A 20,689-nucleotide genomic window follows, 5' to 3' on the forward strand; every position below is an offset into this window, starting at 1 on the left:
ATACTTTGTAAAATATTTTGAAATTGTTTTATGATTAAAACTTAATTTTACACTTAAGTAAGGATCAAAAATGATTTTTGAAATATTTGGAGTAATGTTTTGATATTCGAATAGTTATATCGAATATGCTTAGAAAATCATTTGGAAAATCTTAAAATTCATTTAACTTAATTTTTTATATCGAAATATTAAAATGTTTCAACAATCTCCCCCTTTTTGATATAACAAAACATTTTAAGATTTTGAAATCAAGTTTTGAAATTACTCCCCCTTACTTTAACACTTCTTCAATTTATCATGTAAAACATTAAACACTTATTCTTCTCCCCCTTTTTGTTAAATCAAAAAGACATTGTAAAACAAGGTTTTGAAAATCATTTAGCCAATTGATTTATTAATTATAAGCTTAAGCTGCTAAGATCACAATCAAAAGAGAGGTTAGCCATTAGTTTCATAAATCAATATTCATAAATAATGTGATATGGCAAAATTGGTCATATTGCTAATGATAATGTAAATAATGCAGAAATGTATAAAACACACCAAACATATAAGTTCACACCATTCATATATCCAAAATCCACTAAATCAAACAAATCAAAATGTTGAAACAATATTCATTTTGTTCAAAGTTTTAAAGCTAAACATAAAATCAAGCATCCAGATCGGTAGGAGGAAAACGGGCTCGCATAGCGGCCATCTCGTGTGTGAGTTCATTTATACGAGCGTTGGTTGATTCATTGTTTGCACGCATCTCCCGAAGAATCTCTAATTGTTGAGCTCCCATTGTGGATAAATGAGACTCTATAGAGGAAAAACGCGAGTCCATGGTAGCGTATCGGAAATCGAATGTCTCCATAAAGGATTGAAAATATGGAGGCATTTGATGCGTTTGTTGTACTTGCTCCTCGGGATGCTCTTCGGGTAGTTCAGGTTCTTCTTCAGCTTCATCAATATCCCTCATTAATTGGTCAAACTCGGGATCTTCGTCAGCTTCGGGTGGAGCTTGTGAAGAGCTAGCTCCCGGAGTAGAAGAACGAACCCATTCACCGGTTTCTTTGTCCTTTACCCATCCCGCTCTCGTTAAGGAAAGAAGATTTATTTGTTTCTTAAGAGGAAAAACGGCATCTAGACCGACTCTAAGCCCAGCTTTGGAAAACAGATTACTCAAAAAGCAACCGTAAACTAGAGATGAACAGTGTTTCTTGTTAGGAACAAGATTTACGGTTTCAACAATTTCAGCAAAAATAATCTGAGGTAGGTTAATTTTAATACGGTTTTCGAAACAATGTAACCACCAAAGATCCAAAGCTCTAAGAGTAGAATAACGACCTCCGGATGGTCGAAACCACCAAGAAATCATTAGATGAAGAAAACGCTCATGTAGGTCTAAGACACTCGCACTATCTCTTCTTTTATAACGAGAACCTAAGATTTGTTTTTCATTCGAAATACCATCATTATCTAATCCAAAAGTATTGGCTATATATGCCGGGTCAATATATAAGAATTGTCCTAGAAGGTAGGAACGAATTCCTATGGTTTCGGTTTCAGCTTGGTTTTTAACACATACGGCATTAGAGTAGAATATACGAACAAGTTGATGGTAAACAATGGGTTCAAGATCAAATAGTTTATCAAATTTCCATTCTTGTAAAATGGGAAGATATTTAAAATTGATAGCTAACATAGCTTGACGAGAAGGAATACGTTCTTCCCGGATTTTGTAAGAATCGAAATACTGATAATACCAATATCGGTGATTTCTAGACCCAGGATGATTGAAACACGAATTTTGGATAGTCAAGTTAGGATCAGTGGGATTGGGATTAGAAATTGGAATAGAATGAGGATTTGGAGGTGGATTTGGTTGACGACTGGAACGACTAGATGAAGACCTAGGACGTTTAGGATTTGACATGGTGAAGGAAATCGGAATAGATAACCTGCAATTTTAAAACAAGTGTATGCAATTCAATTAATCCCAAAACTCAAATGAGTCCTCAATATTTCAAGATTCTCTAAATCAATCCTAATGGGCAAAGTTTTTGAAAAACTTTTGAAAAATATGGTTTTGAGAAACAATATATGTATGGTTTTTCATAACAACAATATAATTTTGATCAAAACACAATAATTTGAAAAATAACAATTTTTTTTTATTATTTCGAATTTTTTTTTTAAAAAAATTTGAAAAATTCTTGTGTTTTTGATGAAATTAGTTGTAACATCTAGTTTCTAATCACTAAATAATCAATGCCCGATCACTATTTCAACCTAGAACTAATTGAAACTAATCCTATGTTCAAAAATAATGAAATAAAGAGTTTAGAAAAATTTACCTTGAAATATGAAGATTGAGGGGATTTAGATGTTGTTTGCACGATTTTAATGATTCCAACAGGTTTGGAAGATGATTTATGAAGCAAATTCCGATTAATATGGTTGATTTGAGGCAAAAATGGAGATTTGAGGGGTTTAGAGGGTGAGAACGGCGAAGAGAGAGAGGAAGAGGGTTTTTGGAGAGTTTGGGGTTATTCTGCCCGATTTTAGCAGAACCCCAGGGGGGTATCGATTCCCCTGTGGGGGGAATCGGTTCCCCTTCAAAGGGGGAATCGATTCCCTCATGGGGGGGATCGATTCCCTCTGCACCAAAATGCTAAAATCCGAATTTTTAAGCACAAAATGCTAAATTAATCTTTTCTAGTGGTATTGGCAACTCATATATCAAACATTAATTATGTTCAAATAATTAAATTAATCTTTAATTGATTTTTGAACATAAAATTAATTTTCATTAAGAATCACAAACTCCCCCTAACTAATAGCAAGAATGCAATCAAATATTATTATTATAAGCATTTTTCAAGCTTTATTAAAAGTGCTAAAATTATTTTAAACACTAAGTGAAGATAGGTTGGTCAAACCTAATTCTCTCCTAAGTGTCCAAAATCTTTCCTTGTCTAAGGGTTTTGTAAAGATATCTGCTAATTGGTGCAAAGTATCAACAAATTCTAGAACTACATCTTCCTTAGTGACATGGTCTCTAATGAAGTGATGTCTTATTTCAATGTGCTTAGTTCTAGAGTGTTGGATGGGATTTTTAGTGAGACAAATAGCACTAGTATTGTCACACTTGATAGGAATGGTACCTACTTCAATTCCATAATCAAAAAGTTGTTGTTTCATCCATAAAACTTGTGCACAGCAACTACCGGCTGAAATGTATTCTGCTTCAGTGGTAGATAATGCAACACAATTTTGTTTCTTTGAAAACCAAGAAATCAACATATTTCCAAGGAATTGACAAGTACCGGAGGTGCTTTTCCTATCTAATTTGCATCCTCCATAATCCGCATCAGAAAAAGCATGCAAGCTAAAGCTAGAGTCTCTAGGATACCAAAGTCCTAAACTAGGAGTGTCCTTAAGGTATCTAAAGATTCTCTTAACAGCTAGTAAATGTGATTCCTTAGGACATGATTGAAATCTAGCACATAAGCAAACACTAAACATAATGTCCGGTCTACTTGCAGTTAGATAAAGCAAAGAGCCAATCATTGACCTATATAATTTAACATCTACACATTTACCTCCTTCATCTAAGTCAAGCTTTGTTGAAGAGCTCATTGGAGTGTTATGAGGTTTCCCATTTTCCAGTCCAAACTTCTTGAGCATATCTTTGACGTACTTAGCTTGATTAATGAAGATGCCATCTTTTCTTTGCTTGATTTGGAGTCCCAAGAAAAATGAGAGCTCCCCCATCATGCTCATCTCAAACTCACTTTGCATTAGCTTAGAAAATTCTTGACAAAGAACATCATTAGTAGAACCAAATATTATATCATCAACATAAATTTGAACTACTAATAAATCTTTACCTTTTCTCTTTAAAAACAATGTAGTGTCAACCTTTCCTTTTAAAAAACCTTTTTCAATTAAAAATTTGACAATCTTTCATACCAAGCTCTAGGAGCTTGTTTTAAACCATAAAGAGCTTTTGTCAATTTTAAAACATGATCCGGAAAATTTGAATCTTCAAAACCTGGAGGTTGTTCCACGTACACTTCTTCTTTTATAAAACCATTTAAAAATGCACTTTTAACATCCATTTGATATAATTTAAATTCATTGAAACATGCAAATGCTAATAACATTCTAATTGCTTCCATCCTAGCTACGGGAGCGTATGTTTCATCATAGTCTATGCCTTCTTCTTGAGTATAGCCTTGAGCAACAAGTCTAGCCTTGTTCCTCACTATATTACCACTTTCATCAAGTTTATTTCTAAAAACCCATCTAGTACCTACAGTAGATTTATCACTAGGCCTTTCAACTAATGTCCATACTTTACTTCTCTCAAATTGATTTAATTCTTCTTGCATAGCCATAATCCAATGTTCATCTTTTAATGCTTCTTTGATGTTCTTAGGCTCTATGCATGAAATAAATGCAACATAATTACAGATATTTCTAAGAGAAGATCGAGTAGTTACCCCTTTTGATGGATCACCTATAATTTCACCATCTTTGACATAGTTGTACTCTCTTGGAAAAGATACTTCCTTTCTTCAATGGTTGGATTCTCGAGGGGATCATGAGTTTCCTCGTCTTTTGTTTCTTCCTTTGATGATGATTCTCCAACGTCATATCTAACGTCATTTGCTTGTACAATACCTACATCATCATTAACAGAAGAATCCTTCCTCGGAAGGGGATTATCATCGAAAACAACATGTATAGACTCTTCTACAACTAAAGTTCTTTTATTAAATACACGATAAGCTTTAGAGTTTAAGGAATAACCCAGAAAAATTCCTTCATCACTTTTAGCATCAAATTTACCAAGATTTTCTTTACCGTTGTTTAAAACAAACATTTACATCCAAAAGGATGAAAATAGCTAATGTTAGGCTTTTTATTTTTGAGAATTTCATATGGAGTTTTCTTTAAAATTGGCCTAATCATTACTCGATTTATAACATAACAAGCGGTATTTGTGGCTTCCGCCCAAAAATATTTTGGCAAATTATTTTCACAAAGCATGGTTCTAGCCATTTCTTCTAAAGTTCGATTTTTCCTCTCAACAACTCCATTTTGTTGAGGGGTTCTAGGTGCTGAAAAATTGTGGCTAATACCATTAGAATTACAAAACTCAATAAATCCAAGATTTTCAAATTCAGTTCCATGATCACTTCTAACACTAGTGATAGAGTATCCTTTTTCATTTTGGATTATTTTTGAAAATGTGATGAAATTTTCTAATGCTTCATCTTTAGTACTTAAGAATATAACCCAAGTGTATCTAGAATAGTCATCTACCAAGACAAATGCATATTGTTTTCCTCCCAAGCTAGTAGTTCTAGTTGGCCCAAAAAGATCTAAATGGATCAATTGTAATACTCTACTAGTTGATACATCATTAATAGATTTAAAAGAAACTCATTTTTGTTTTCCTTTAGCACAAGCATCACAGATTTTATCATTATCAAATTTAAGCTTAGGCAACCCTCGAACTAAATCACCTTGAATTAGCCGTTGCAAAACACTCATACTAGCATGACCTAGTCTCCTATGCCATAACCAACTATCATGCTCATCCTTAGCAACTAGGCATAAATTAGTCATATCAATAGAATCTAAATGCACCATGTAAATGTTTCCTATTCTATGACCAACAAGCATAATCCGATTAGATGCAATGTCAATGACTTTACAACCATTAATTTCAAATAAGACATTGAATCCTTTATCGCATAATTGACTAATACTCAATAGATTATGCTTTAATCCATTCACATATAAAACATTCTTAATTTGTATGGAAGAGGTATTACCTATTGTACCAATACCTTCAATGTGACCTTTTGAATTGTCTCCAAAAGTCACTTCTCCTCCATTTTTGGCGTTAAGCTCAATGAACCGGCTTTTGTCTCCGGTCATATGTCTTGAGCATCCACTATCAAGGTACCATGAGTTTGAATTTGTTTCCCGTGCCTTGTAGCAATGCTCCTTTCCCTACAAACATAGATTAATTTTTGATTTTTGGTACCCAAATTCTTTTGGGTCCATATTCATTAGTTTCCAAAATCCTAGTCCCTTTAGGTATCCATTTGTGTAGGATATTTTTATCTTTAGTAGTAATGAGTTCTTTAGGAACCCACACACTTCTAATGATTTTTCCATTAGAGGTTCTTTGGGGACCTCTATGATTGTAGTTTCTAAAACTTTTTCTAACAAAGTTGGATTTTGAATTTTCACCTTTTTCAAAATGTTTTGTTCTAACTTTATCAAAAGAAGTTTTAAGATCATCAATTTTCTTTTGATGATCATCATTGATCTTTGAAAGTAAATTTTGCAAATTTAAATTTTTCTTTTCAAACTCTTCTAGTTTGATTTGCAAATTTTTGATTTTACTTTCAAGATCGTTGTTGGTTTTGGATATGAGTTTGTTTTCATTTTTCAATTTTGAAACATCATTTTTATATTTTAAAAATAATTTCTCATAATCCGAAGCCAACCCATTGTACTCCTCAAATAACTCATCATAAGATAAATCATCAAAATCAGATGAGTTAGAGGTTACCTTAGAATCTTCCCCGAATGCCATCAAGCACAAGTTTGCTACTTCTTGTTCCTCTTCATCGGAACCTTCTTCATCGCTCCATGTAGCCACATGAGCCTTGTGCTTATTCTTTGATTGACCCTTTTTCTTCAATTGTGGGCAATCATATTTGACATGCCCCGGCTTTTTGCATTCATAGCAAATGATTGGGTCCTTCTCTTTTGGTTCATTTTTGAGGCCTTCGTTTCGTTTGAATTTTCTTCCTTGGTAAGGTCTCATCATTTTTCTGAACCGTTTGGCAAACAATGCCATTTCCTCGTCATCATCATCATTAGAATCACTCTCATCTTTTGTGGATTTGAGAGCAACTCCAATGTTTTTCTTCTTTTCCTTCTCCTTTGGTGTCTCTTCAACTTTATCAAGGTCCACCTCATCTTCAAGCATCATCTCATGAGTGAGGAGTGAACCGATAAGTTCTTCAAGAGTTAAGGACGATAGGTCCTTAGACTCGATGATTGCCGTCTTCTTTGATTGCCATGATTTTGGGAGGGAGTAGACTAACTTCCTCATAAGCTTTTCATTTGAGATGATCTCTCCATATGATTTGAGACCATTGACAATCGTTGAAAATCTATTCGTCATAGCTTTGATGTCTTCATTTGGTTTCATCCTGAAATTTTCATAGCTATGCGTTAGAATACTAATTTTTGATTTCTTTACCTCATCTGTACCTTCATGTGTGACTTGAAGTTTGTCCCATATTTCTTTGGCGGTTGTACACGATGAAACTCTTCCGTATTCATCTGGTCCAAGAGCACAAAAAATAATATGGATGGCTTTGGAGTTGAGCTGGAACATTCTTGTCTCTCCTTCACTCCACAACCTTGGATGAGTGAGAGGTTTGATGTATCCTTCTTCTACAGCATTCCATGCTCCCATGTCACTTGCTTGAATGAAGTACATCATTCTATTCTTCCAATAGGCATAGTTAGCTCCATTGAAGAAATGAGGCTTGTTGACGGGCATCGAATCGAGACCGGAGTCGAAGTTTGAAGTGGAGGCCATTGATGACTTTGTAATCGATGTAACTCTTCCCGGATCGACTCAAGAGGCGATTAAACCTTCAAATGAGTTAGGCTCTGATACCAATTGTTGAGTTAATCGAATGACGAAATTGGCCAAGAGGGGGGTGAATTGGCAATAAAAATTTTGTGGAAGCTTTTGCAGAAAATTGAAAGTAATTGCACAGCGATTTACAGTGGTTCGACTTTCTCAAACAAAGTCTACGTCCACTACCTTAGCTATCCACACTAAGGATTTTCCAACAAATTCACTAATTTGTTCTTTCTTTTGAGGCCAAAGAGATAACCTTACAATTCCCTCAAGAGTATACCCCAACTCTTGAGAACACTCTTTTCTCAAAGAGAAGATTACAAATTTGCAAACTTACAAGAAAACCTCACAAGATAAGATGTTTGCACAATTCTAGAACAAAGAAAAGAACACTCAAAGATGAATACAACTGAGCACAAAAAGTGTTCTTGAAAGCAAAATGAATATTGAATGAAAATGGGCTTGAAATGCTCAAACTTGAGGTTTGATGCTTTCTCTTTGATTCTCTCTTGATTCTAGTTGCTTGATGTTTCTTGTTGTTGATCAATGGCTTCTAAGCTTGCTTAAATACACCTTGGATCACTTCTGAACGTTGGGGATAATTAGAGAAGATATTATAGCCGTTTTAGTGTGAAAACATTTAATAAAACAGCTTGGACAGTGGGGGGAATCGGTTCCCTCTCATAGGGAATCGGTTCCCTAAGTGTAAAATTCAAATATTTCGACCGTTGAACAAGGGAGAATCGGTACCCCCTTGGGGGGAATCGGTTCCCTCCGAGCATTCTGGAAATCTCGGAGCCAAACCATTCAGGGGGGAATCGATTCCTCCTATGGGGGGGAATCGGTTCCCTCTGAGTATTCTGGAATTTTTGGCTTTGAATTGGTTCGAAATACTTTGTAAAATATTTTGAAATTGTTTTATGATTAAAACTTAATTTTACACTTAAGTAAGGATCAAAAATGATTTTTGAAATATTTGGAGTAATGTTTTGATATTCGAATAGTTATATCGAATATACTTAGAAAATCATTTGGAAAATCTTAAAATTCATTTAACTTAATTTGTTATATCGAAATATTAAAATGTTTCAACAATTTTTTTAATTGACCCATAACTTTTTAAATGGGTATAATTTAGTATTTTTTTGTATTAATTTCAACATCACAATTTAAAATTATTTTGATTTGATCCCTCATCAATGTGCATTGTTTAATTTATTTAAATTTTTATTTGCAATTTCATATTTGTTCAATTTAATTCTTAAATTTGTATTTTTCATAAAATTGAACCATGATTATTTATATTCTTCGTAATTTACTCTAAATCATATACAATTACAAATTGCAATTCAACGTCCGCGAAAGACGAAAATAATTAATACAAAAATAAAAATTAACTCGATTTGAACTCAATCCGTATCTGATAGAGATCCGACCTGAATTTTATCTGCCAATGATGTACCCGATCTGAACGAGATCCGCCTGAAGTCTATCCGAACCTGAATTAACCTGCTTTTTAACTGCTTCGGACCTGAACTGTTTTGACCTAAACTGACAACGATCCGAACTGAAAATGACCTGATCTGAACCCGATCTGGATCTGGTGTCAAATCAACTTGAAAATAACCCGAACTGATTTGACCTGACCTGAACCCGATCTGGTGTCACATTTACCTGACTTGACCTGTATCCGATTTTTCCCGATCTGCCAGGATCCGACTGAAATCTGAACGATTACCTGATTTTACAACCCTAGTAATATTTAGTTTTGCGATGATCATTAAATTACAAATATATTATATGATATTTTTGTCAGATTTTTTAAGATTTTTTTTGATTAATTCAGATCAATCTGTGTTATATATATGATTTTGGTGATTAAATCGTTCGATAAAAATCTTTTGTATATTTAAGAAATCAAATTCAAAATATGTTTAAACGATGTTAAAATACTTACTACTTGAATTATTTTGTTGATGATACAATACATATCTTTCGTACAAGAAATATATATGACCTTGGATTAGGCAAGGTGTTGAGCATGCAAGTGTTTCGATGAAAATGAAAGATCCTCTTAAGCAAAGCAGATGTTAGAGGGCGATGAATTAGGTATGTGGAGCTTTGGTGACGAAGAAATTTGGTATAGATTCGTTACTTTCAGTGTGGAAATCGTACTTCCATGGCTTCCCTTTGCCCGTGGGAGTAATGTTGCGCGTGGTTTTGGAATTCCTCCTTGCAAATAGGAACCGGTCATCACCGTTTATATTTAAACCCCTTCCCGGGTTAATCCGGTCACCCTTCCCCGATGTCCGCCGTCATTCTCCTCTCGAAGACGGCGCTCTCACTCCACTCCTTTCACTCGTCCCTTTACCGGCTGCTCCGATGGCAAGAAAAAAAAACAATTAAATAAAAAACAACTTTATTGTTACGAAAAAAAGAAACACATAGAGGGGAAGGCTTACATAACAATAACACATCTGTAAAGAGAGAGGAAATGAGATCATTATTTTTCCACTCCTTTTGGTTTTGTTAAAAAGGATTTGAGATTATCACCCTTATTTTTCCCCCCCACTTTTTTCCTTCAGTTTTCCCTCTCCTTCCTGGAAACACAGAGTGATTGTGGAATTTTATGACGAGGTGGTGTTCATTCACGATCTGAACTAGGGTTGATCAGAAATTCGAATTTGCTTTGATTGTAGGTGGCCGATCTTGATTTGCCTCGATTGAGGGTTTTGAAATTTGTTTTAGCTTTTTTTCTCCATCTGCCAGTACTAATCAATCACTTCTGGGTGAAGAACCTTAAATCTCACGAGGGAGCCGGCGGAGTTCTCGCTTGCGTGAGTGTTTCGCGAGTGAAATCCATCGGGAACTGGGGCTTTCTCTTCGTCGACTTGCAATTGCATGTCTTTCGCGTACTACTTCATTGACATTCTTCTACTAAGTCGCAGTAAGTAAGTAAGCAGTATAATTCCAAAGCACAAGCTTACGCTGTCAATGAAAGAGCTCTATCGTTAAGGAAAGAGACGTGCCTACTTTATTTACGATTTGTTGAACCTAGGGCTTAATTTGGAAACGTTTAGGAAATGAATGTGGATTCGTCGATGGTGCCAGAGACCGACCACGATCAGAATCACGACGGAGGTTCTCAATTGTCTGCGCCAATGGAGAGGGAACGCCATCAACAAAACCAAAAACTAGAGAACCAGGCTTCGCCACCGGCACCCGTCGGATATGCGCCTCCTTCGGCGCAACAGACTGCGTCTATCCCACCCGCTACTCAAGGACAGCCACAAACGCAGGTGGTCGGGCCAAGGTGGGCGCCCACTTACTCGGTGGTTAATACGATTATGGAGAAGAAAGATGACGGGCCAGGCCCTAGGTGTGGGCATACCTTAACGGCAGTGGCAGCTGTGGGGGAAGAAGGGACGCCTGGGTACATTGGGCCCAGGTTGATTCTGTTTGGTGGTGCCACGGCCTTGGAAGGGAATTCTGCTGCTTCTGGGACTCCATCGTCGGCTGGAAGTGCTGGCATCAGTAAGTTATTTTTAATTTTTTTCATTCTTGATTAGATGTTTATGTAAGAAACCCTTAAAAATCACTGTGTTTTAAGTGATTTAAGATGAATAGAAATTTGCTTATAGCCTATAGCTGTCCAGTGTCCATATATGTACCGTGTACGAGAACCTTAAGAGGGTTTCAGATGCGTATTCTTTAAACCCCGCAATTATTGCTTAAGCAGCTCATATTTGGTGAGAAGCCATTTAATGTAAGATCAAATTGCTTCCACTTGCTGTTAAATTACTGTCTTCTCTTTTTATTGGACTGACAAGGAAGCAACTACTCTAAACAGTTAGGTTTCTTTTTTTTTAAAGAAAACTCTAAAGGGATAAGGGGGTGCCACTGCAAGTAGAAGGCTGATTCTGTTACAGAAAAAGAAATATGTATAGTGTAATTTTCTTTTGGTTCTTCTTAGCCAATACCAAGTTAAATTAATTCTAAACTGAATGTAGTTGGAATTGTGGAGGTGGCATATTAACCTTAAATTCTTTGGGTCTTATACAATTCAAAATGCATATGATTTTTTTGTAAGGAATGATAAAAGACTAGAAGTGAAATATATTCCCTTCTTGAATCTTGCATGGAATCAATGTTTTAATATTTATTATGGTTCTATGAAACATGAATTCAATTTTGTATGCTCCTCCACCTCCTTTTTCCTCACCATGCCAGCTCCCAAGACCTTTTAAAGATGTTTTCTGGTACTAATTTGGACTCTGATGTTTTTAGATATCTTTTTTCAAAGTAAAAAACTAGCAACATAACAGAGTCAGCTTACAGCTTTAAATATCCTTGTTTTGCTTCAAATTGCAAATAAAATCTGCTTTATTCAAAAAAAACTATTTGCCTATATTTTCCTGCTGTTATAATAAATGTTCCAATTTTTTTTTCTTTTGAAATATTCATGATTCTCTTTATAATTCATGCTCCTATAACTAAGAAAACATAATATTTTCATTCTTTTCGAATAATCATATGATCTAGTGCATCCACCTAGGGTTATCAGTGTTCAAAACATTATAGAATGTATAAAAATCAATGATGTTTTGATTGGTTTTCAAGTAATAATGAAATGATTAGGATCTTTGTTTGGCTTGATATGAAATCAGAACCCCCTACAAATTTTTTTGTAGCATACGGCATGTCAAGGACAGTTGTTGTTGCGCCTTTGCCTCTCTTAACAAATAATTCTGAAGAAAATTTCTCTTGTGTTGGCTGACAATCATGGTCTAAATTTCTTTTTGTTTGAATTAAATTTCAGGACTGGCAGGTGCCACTGCAGATGTGCACTGTTATGATGTGTTAACTAATAAATGGTCTAGGTAAGCCCAGGACTGAGGGTTCATTACTTCCATTTTTCGTTCCTGATATCTACCTGGCTCATTATATAAATAATCTCTCAGGATCTCTCCCTTTGGAGAGCCACCTACACCAAGGGCAGCCCATGTGGCAACTGCTGTGGGAACCATGGTCGTTATTCAGGTTAGAGCACTGTAATTTATCATTATTTTTTTTCTGTTTACAATTGTTATTATATAGTAGAGTTTCATCCCTCTACAGTTAGTAATTCCTCATTTGAAGCTTTTATTTTGATTTAGGGTGGAATTGGTCCGGCTGGCTTGTCTGCCGAGGATCTTCACGTTCTTGACCTCACACAGAAGCGACCACGGTGGCATAGGTTTGGCCTTCAAAGATGCATGTTAGACCTTATTTATACTGTTATGGTTGGTTACTGATATGATCTCTCATTGTGCTTCAGGGTGGTTGTTCAAGGCCCTGGACCAGGGCCTCGTTATGGACATGTGATGGCTTTGGTGGGGCAAAGGTATCTCATGGCTATTGGTGGAAATGATGGTTAGTAATCTGTTATTCTGTTTTTTCTTGCATGCATTTTCTTAAAATTATCATGGAAGTTCCTTTTGTTTTTATTTATCATGTATTTAGATTTTCAAATGAATTTTTTGAACGATGTGCATCATTTGTAGGAAAACGGCCTTTGGCTGATGTATGGGCCCTAGATACTGCTGCCAAGCCTTATGAATGGCGTAAATTGGAACATGAAGGGGAAGGTCCGCCTCCATGCATGTAATCTCTCCCCCCCCCCTCACACACACTCACATGTACCTGCATACATGCATACACAAAACTGACGCGGTAGTGTGCAAAATACAACCTTAGATTATATGGTCTGTTCTATTTTTATATTTTTGGGTCTCTTAGAAGCAGCATGCAAGACTTGAACCAAAACAATACCATGTTTACTGCTAGGCCTGTCTTTTATCATGGATGTGGTTGGACATGATGACTTCCTGTATCTCTGTTTCTTTCCTAGGTATTTTGGTATTTTATAATTTTTTTTTTCCATAACATTGTATGTTAAAGCTGTCTTGGTTCTGCTTTCAGAAACAATGGTGTCAAGCTCACATCTATATGATTATTGTTGGTGTGTTGTTTTAAAGTTTTTTATTTTATTTTTATGATTTATCTAGTGATTGCTACTAATTCCTTGTTGACAATTTCTGTTTAAATAGGTATGCGACTGCAAGTGCACGGTCAGATGGTCTCCTCCTGCTCTGTGGAGGGAGGGATGCTAACAGTGTGGTGAGTTGAGAAGTCTGCAATTTGTGGGGTCTAGATTTAGTAAATGTATGGCCTAATATATATGTGTGTGTGTGTGTCAGTGTGTGTGTTTCTCTGAACAATACAACATACAATTTCATAATTGTGGTTTTAACTGCCATTTTTTATTTATTTAGGGTAGGTTTCCTGGTTCATTTGGGGTAAAGTTTCAATACATCTGTGTACATGTTGGCATTGCTTTTAAATATATATTTTATCTGTAGATTGGGTGAAATATACATTCTAATGAATTCTGAAGGATTTGAAAATAATAACAATGTAGAGTGTAGACATTTTAAAGATTGATCTGAGATGCATATAAATGGTCATCATTTTGTTGTATTTGTTTGTTTGATATGCTTACAGATCTTTGTACGAGTAGATTTTCTCAGCATGTTCTCTCTTCATGTTTTCTTTTTTCTCAGCCATTGGCAAGTGCGTATGGACTTGCTAAACATAGGGATGGTCGATGGGAATGGGCAATTGCTCCAGGTGTCTCTCCATCACCAAGATATCAACATGCTGCTGTGAGTTTTTCTTTTCTTCTCTGTTCTCATTTTTCAATAATTAGCTCAATCCATGACATCTTATAGTCTCACATACATTTGCTTGTTTGTAGGTCTTTGTCAATGCAAGGCTCCATGTTTCTGGTGGGGCCCTTGGCGGTGGACGCATGGTTGAAGACTCGTCAAGTGTTGCAGGTGCTTGGTCTTGGTTTTTCTGTGTCGACACTTATTTATTAATGATGTAATATGCTAGTGGCTTTACTGCTATACATGAAATATTATCTTTTGTTTTTACTGAAATAGTCATGCCCAAAACTCATATCGGGCACATGAATACGGGGATATGACCTACAAATCCATGGAGAAACTTGGAAAATTCTAACCATACCCATGGAGAATACATACCCATATTTGACACTCACACCCAAGTCTGAGTATCATAGGGTTTAAAAGTAGTTTTTTTGGGGTCAAATCTGTTATGAACTTCCCCAAGTGTGGGTTGCTCTTTATGCTGAAATAAAAAGATGCAAGATAGTAAATAATGTAGGGAACCACCTTCTTAGCTCTTAGAGCTGTCTACCCTTTCTCTGATCTCAGTTTTCTTCAGTTGTGTAACTTGAGTTTTCCAGCTGTTCCTTCTGTTCTCTCTCTTCCAATTTCTGTGAGAAGTTGTATCTGAGTTCACTAACAAACCAAAATTGCCATTGCTGTTTGATATCTAAATAATTTTTTATCAGAAAGTTGCTAGACATAATTTTGCCTCTTCATTACCTGAAATCAGGCACACTATAAATTTCTGTTAGTTTGTTAAATATATAGCAAAAAGCAGTCACAGGAATATATTAACTGATATTGATATTACATCTGTAGCATTTCAGCCATATATTATCAAGCAAGCACTATTTGTATATAATCTACTAGTTTCTAACTTATTCCCATTTCTTATAGTGTTGGATACGGCTGCGGGAGTGTGGTGTGATACAAAATCTGTTGTTACTAGTCCAAGGACAGGCAGATACAGTGCAGATGCTGCTGGTGGAGTTGCCTCAGTTGAGTTGACAAGGCGTTGCAGACATGCTGCTGCAGCTGTTGGTGACTTGATATTTATTTATGGTGGTTTGCGTGGTGGTAAGATAGCCTTTTGTTCTAAAACATGTATTTAGAATCTTTCTCTAGCCTCAGCATGTAGTTATCAGATACCAATTAGAGTTATATGCCATTATATGTTGTATACGTAATTGCAGTTTCTTTTCATAACTACATTTGCTGATAAATCTATTTTCTAGACTGAGGTAACCTGAAGGCTTGTTAGTTAATACTGTAGGCTTTTCTTCTAACCCATTTTGTTAGATTAAATTCTGGATGTTTAACATTGTTGACAAATGAATTTTGTTTTTTTGTTCTTTGTGCATTGTCCCAACTTAAAATGCACATTCTCCTCTTTTCTCATATATTACATTTAGTTGTAAGAGAGGCTACAAAAGTTTTGAATTTTAATCCATCTTGTGTGTTGGGAATTAGAGAAGTTTATTTCATTAAGTTTGTTTTTGTGAGCTGCAGCTATTTATTAGTTCTTAGTGTTTATTCATTAGAGAATCTGTATTTGATAATTTTATATGTATTATTTATGCTGTAGGGGTGTTGCTTGATGACTTGCTTGTTGCTGAAGACCTGGCTGCTGCCGAGACAACAACAGCAGCTTCACATGCCGCAGCTGCAGCTGCTGCTTCTAATGTGCATGCAGGGCGGTTACCTGGAAGGTATGGATTTGGTGATGAAAGAGAAAAGCAAACAATGCCTGAAGCAGTTCCTGATGGAGCAGTTGTGCTGGGAACTCCAGTTGCCCCCCCTGTAAATGGGGATATGTATACTGACATAAGCACTGAGAATGCCATGCTTCAAGGATCCAGGTAAAAGAGGACTGTGATTTATTTTTTTATGTGTCATCAAATGCTCAAGCCTCATCTAATCCAAGGAGCTGCTACAATGTGTTATATCTTGTAGAAGAATGAGCAAAGGCGTTAAGTATTTGGTTGAGGCAGCAGCTGCTGAAGCTGAGGCTATTAGTGCCACACTGGCTGCTGCCAAGGCACGGCAAGTTAATGGAGAAGTTGAACTTCCCGACAGGGATCGAGGGGCAGAGGCTACACCTAGTGGAAAACAGATGTCTACCTTGATTAAAATGTCTGATTCTGCTGGGTCAAATGATGTTCCTCCAGCTGGAGTTCGTCTTCACCATAGAGCTGTCTGTATCAGAAAATTTGATTGACATGCTATTGTTTTTAAGTCAATATTGGTATTTTTTGTTATCTATGACTTTGTGTCTAATGTTTCCATTATGTCAATAGGTTGTTGTAGCTGCAGAAACTGGTGGTGCTTTAGGTGGGATGGTCAGACAGCTTTCTATTGACCAATTTGAAAACGAGGGCAGGCGGGTTAGCTATGGGACTCCTGAGAGTGCAACTGCAGCAAGGAAGCTATTAGATAGGCAGATGTCAATCAACAGTGTCCCGAAAAAGGTACTAATATCCTCTTTTTTTGTATCATAAAGCAGCACCTGTTTTTTAAGGGTCATTGTTGATGTGTCTACAAATAAGAAAAGAAGAAGTTGAGTAGTAATAGCAGGATCTTTGTGGCTGTTTCCCTAAACCCCAATCACTAGCACTTAAGATTGATTTCTTTCAATTTGAATGGTTTAATTTAAGGATTAAGATATTCTTGAATCATTTACTTCATTGTAATGATTTTAATTTTATTTTATCCAAGTTAATATGAATCTTTTCTATTTATGACACTTGATAAATTTGGGACTGGGAGTAATTTATTTTTTAACTCTTAATTGAAGATAACAGAGTTCTACGTTATTCTATCCTTGTGGGTTCACATTATCTTTATTGTTCCTAAGGTTATTATTTCCCTGGATATGTCTTGATTTACAGCAGGAACTATACATCTCAAAGCAGTGAAAGAAATCTCGTTGGCTTCTTAATCAACTTAGCTTAAATTCTGATATAAAAGAAATGGGAAAAAAAAAGTTTGAAAAGCTACAAACTGTTTTGCTTGTGATTATTTGTAGGCTAGATTGCATTACCATGCTTTTAAATGCATTATAAAATCTTAGCATTACTTCTGTTAGTACTCTAAGTGGCTTGTAGAAAATTCCTCCTTGAGATTTCTCGTCCAAATTGGAAAAAATCCTTTTTTCTTGAACATGGCAGTTTAATAATACGATTGATAATTCTCATACGTTGAACCTCTGATTTGTTTCAGTTATGAGATACTGAAACACTGATGAATGATAGCACTGATAGGATTTTCTCTGAAGTATTCAATTAGTCTTACATTTGTACTCCTTTTTTTTTTCCTTACTGATTTCCTCTATAACGTAGAAAAGATTCATTTGCTAAACTGTAATGGAGTGTCTACATGTCACTTTGTCCAGGTCATTGCACATCTTTTGAAGCCTCGTGGTTGGAAACCTCCAGTTCGTCGCCATTTTTTCTTAGATTGCAATGAAATAGCAGATCTCTGTGAAAGTGCCGAACGAATATTTGCTGCCGAACCAACTGTTTTACAGCTGAAAGCTCCTATTAAGATTTTTGGTGATCTACATGGACAATTTGGGGATCTTATGCGCCTTTTTGATGAATATGGTGCACCTTCAACAGCTGGAGACATTGCGTAAGTTTGGTTAAAAATTGACTAGGTTTTCAACTGACCCTTTTTAATATTAGAAAACACTGTTCTCTCTTGGGTGTAACCTGCATGTGCTATATTGCATCACATTTTTAAGCTTGACATTTATTTACTTGATGTTGGTTTGGTCTAAATTACTATCAGATATATCGATTATCTCTTCTTAGGAGATTATGTCGACCGGGGCCAACACAGCTTGGAGACCATTACTCTTCTGCTTGCATTGAAGGTAAATTTAGAAATTTAGTGCTTTGATAGTCTTCTCATGCTTACTTTTTCTTCCTGTTGAAGTTTGTAATGAACCAAGTTTTCATGTGATTATGTTATGCTGCAGGTTGAGTATCCCCATAACGTACATTTAATTCGGGGGAATCATGAGGCTGCAGATATCAATGCACTTTTTGGCTTCCGGATTGAGTGTATTGAGCGCATGGTATTGTTTCACGTTGTGTTTGAAAAATGTTCGTCGTGATTTGTATGATGTTTGTCACCATTGTGATGGCTTGTGACAGGGTGAGAGAGATGGAATATGGGCATGGCATCGCATAAACCGTTTATTCAATTGGCTTCCTCTAGCAGCTCTAATTGAAAAGAAAATCATTTGTATGCATGGTGGCATTGGTCGGTCTATAAATCATGTGGAACAGATTGAGAATCTACAGCGTCCAATTACAATGGAAGCAGGCTCGATTGTTCTTATGGATTTGTTATGGTCAGAGCATATTACAGTTTTGTATTAGTCATGAAATATAGTATTCGTTGCTTTAATTTGCTGACACATTTTACTGCCATTTTATATTCTAGGTCTGATCCAACAGAAAATGATAGTGTGGAAGGGTTGCGGCCAAATGCTAGAGGTCCGGGGTTGGTTACTTTTGGGGTAAGTTTGCTACTTCAAAACTTTTTTTTTTAACTTGCGAGCTTTTAAGTCCTTAATAGTTGAATTTTTATTTGATGAAGTACTTGCATGGCAATTTGCCTTCATATTTTGACTTGCTGGTTGATCTCCTTATTGCTCCCAGCTTCTCTCTCTCCCTCTCTCGCAAACACACTCAAACAAACAGCTTTAAGGGGATGATGCTGTCTTTAACATACCCTTGAAAGTTAGAAGTTTTTGACTTATGATATTTGTTTAAATTGCTTGTATTCCCTTTCCCACTTGCTTGTGCAGGTTCATTTCTAGTAAAACTGTCTTTTCTGGTTACTTCAATGTTGATTTTTCTTTTTATGCTTTTGTGAATGGCTTTTACTGTTGCAGCCTGATCGTGTTATGGAATTCTGCAATAACAATGATCTTCAGTTGATTGTTCGTGCTCACGAGTGTGTTATGGATGGCTTTGAGCGTTTTGCCCAGGGACATCTAATAACTCTTTTCTCCGCAACCAATTATTGTGGTGTGTCCCTGAACCTTGTTTTAACATACATGCAATTTGTCAGATTCAAACAGTTTAGCCTTTAAATTTTCTTTCATGCTCGACTTTTCAGGCACTGCGAACAATGCTGGTGCAATCTTAGTTTTGGGTAGAGATCTAGTGGTAGTTCCTAAACTCATTCATCCTTTACCCCCAGCAATATCATCGCCAGAAGCATCACCAGAACGTCATATAGAAGATACATGGATGCAGGTGATTCCTCTTTCCCCTGTTATTTCTGTATCCTTTTTACTTACTACGTGCATAGCTTTTTATACTGATATATATTATTTTAATATTTGGGATCAGGAGTTGAATGCTAACAGACCTCCAACACCTACTAGAGGTCGTCCTCAAGTGGCAAATGATCGGGGCTCTCTCGCTTGGATATAAAATAGATCCTTCCAATTGTTTCTATATGCTCATTCAGGCTCATGTTACCGCATGGTGATTCAACTGTTCTGTATAAGAGAATGATGCCAAATACAGGCATTTCCAAACATGGTAGTCTCTCTCGTAACAAGGTTTGAAGGCTTTGACTTTGGGTTTTCATCGGTTTTCAGCACACGGTTGGCCTTGAGAGTATGAAAGATGCAAAGTTCGGGAACCAAATTGCACCTTGCAATGGTAGTACGGATGATTCAAGTTAGAGAAGCAGATTGTGGGCGGTTTGCTTTTCTGGCATGTGCTGAACGTTCAAAATTGGGGTTTCTCCCTCCGTAAAACGCCAGCAGAAGTCAGTCAGATGGGTGGTTTCTTCAGATGGGTTGGTAGTGTTGGAGTATTTTTCACATTTATTTATTTTTTCTTTCTATTTTTATTCCTTGTTTTATGTCTAATATATTTTTTACCCCCCCTTTCTGTTGGTTATATGTGATGGCGTTGCTTGCATCAAGAGGTGTTGGTGTAATTTTATTTTTCTGCTCTGTACAATGATGTAATGTTTGTGTGAAGATGACAAACTGTTGTGTTCAACCCTTAAAATTTTACAAGTTTTGGTCATAAATGCATTTCCAAGTTGGGATTCAATATGCTCATTATCTTGATTTCGGATTTTGTGAATAAAAAATAGATATTAGAAGAATTTTTCATATGTTGGTAGCTCTCAGCGATTTTGAATGCTATACGATATAAGTTGGTCGAGTAGTGGTAGCAGTATGTGGGGATTTTGTGTGATTGAATGAGTTTATATTTAAATATTTAAAATTAATATTTAAATAATA

General features: G+C 36.0%; 1 protein-coding gene across 3 annotated transcripts; it reads left to right on the forward strand.

Annotated features, from left to right (window-relative positions):
- The first annotated feature begins 10,286 nt into the window (after positions 1 to 10,286).
- On the forward strand, positions 10,287 to 20,472 carry LOC120142034 (serine/threonine-protein phosphatase BSL3). 3 transcript variants are annotated; one of them, XR_005517813.1, is made up of 22 exons: positions 10,322 to 11,209; positions 12,495 to 12,555; positions 12,637 to 12,715; positions 12,832 to 12,911; positions 12,993 to 13,087; positions 13,219 to 13,318; positions 13,765 to 13,834; positions 14,278 to 14,379; positions 14,472 to 14,553; positions 15,307 to 15,486; positions 15,995 to 16,268; positions 16,363 to 16,603; positions 16,707 to 16,877; positions 17,801 to 18,039; positions 18,199 to 18,283; positions 18,389 to 18,487; positions 18,567 to 18,766; positions 18,859 to 18,934; positions 19,313 to 19,448; positions 19,540 to 19,679; positions 19,776 to 19,913; positions 20,030 to 20,472. XR_005517813.1 is itself a non-coding variant. In XM_039156795.1 (21 exons), exons 1-21 carry the CDS (start codon positions 10,759 to 10,761, stop codon positions 19,857 to 19,859), a joined length of 3,042 nt encoding a protein of 1,013 aa, XP_039012726.1. In that variant the 5' UTR covers positions 10,287 to 10,758; the 3' UTR covers positions 19,860 to 20,472. The 3 variants fall into 3 exon arrangements, 2 of the variants coding, with proteins under 2 accessions (XP_039012726.1, XP_039012725.1); XM_039156795.1 differs by having other exon boundaries at positions 10,287 to 11,209; positions 16,366 to 16,603; positions 19,776 to 20,472; XM_039156794.1 differs by having other exon boundaries at positions 10,323 to 11,209; positions 19,776 to 20,472.
- Positions 20,473 to 20,689: the final 217 nt, after the last annotated feature.

The sequence above is a fragment of the Hibiscus syriacus genome, unplaced genomic scaffold, assembly GCF_006381635.1.
Source record: "Hibiscus syriacus cultivar Baekdansim isolate YM2019G1 unplaced genomic scaffold, ASM638163v2 tig00110819_pilon, whole genome shotgun sequence".
Classification (NCBI taxonomy): domain Eukaryota; kingdom Viridiplantae; phylum Streptophyta; class Magnoliopsida; order Malvales; family Malvaceae; genus Hibiscus; species Hibiscus syriacus.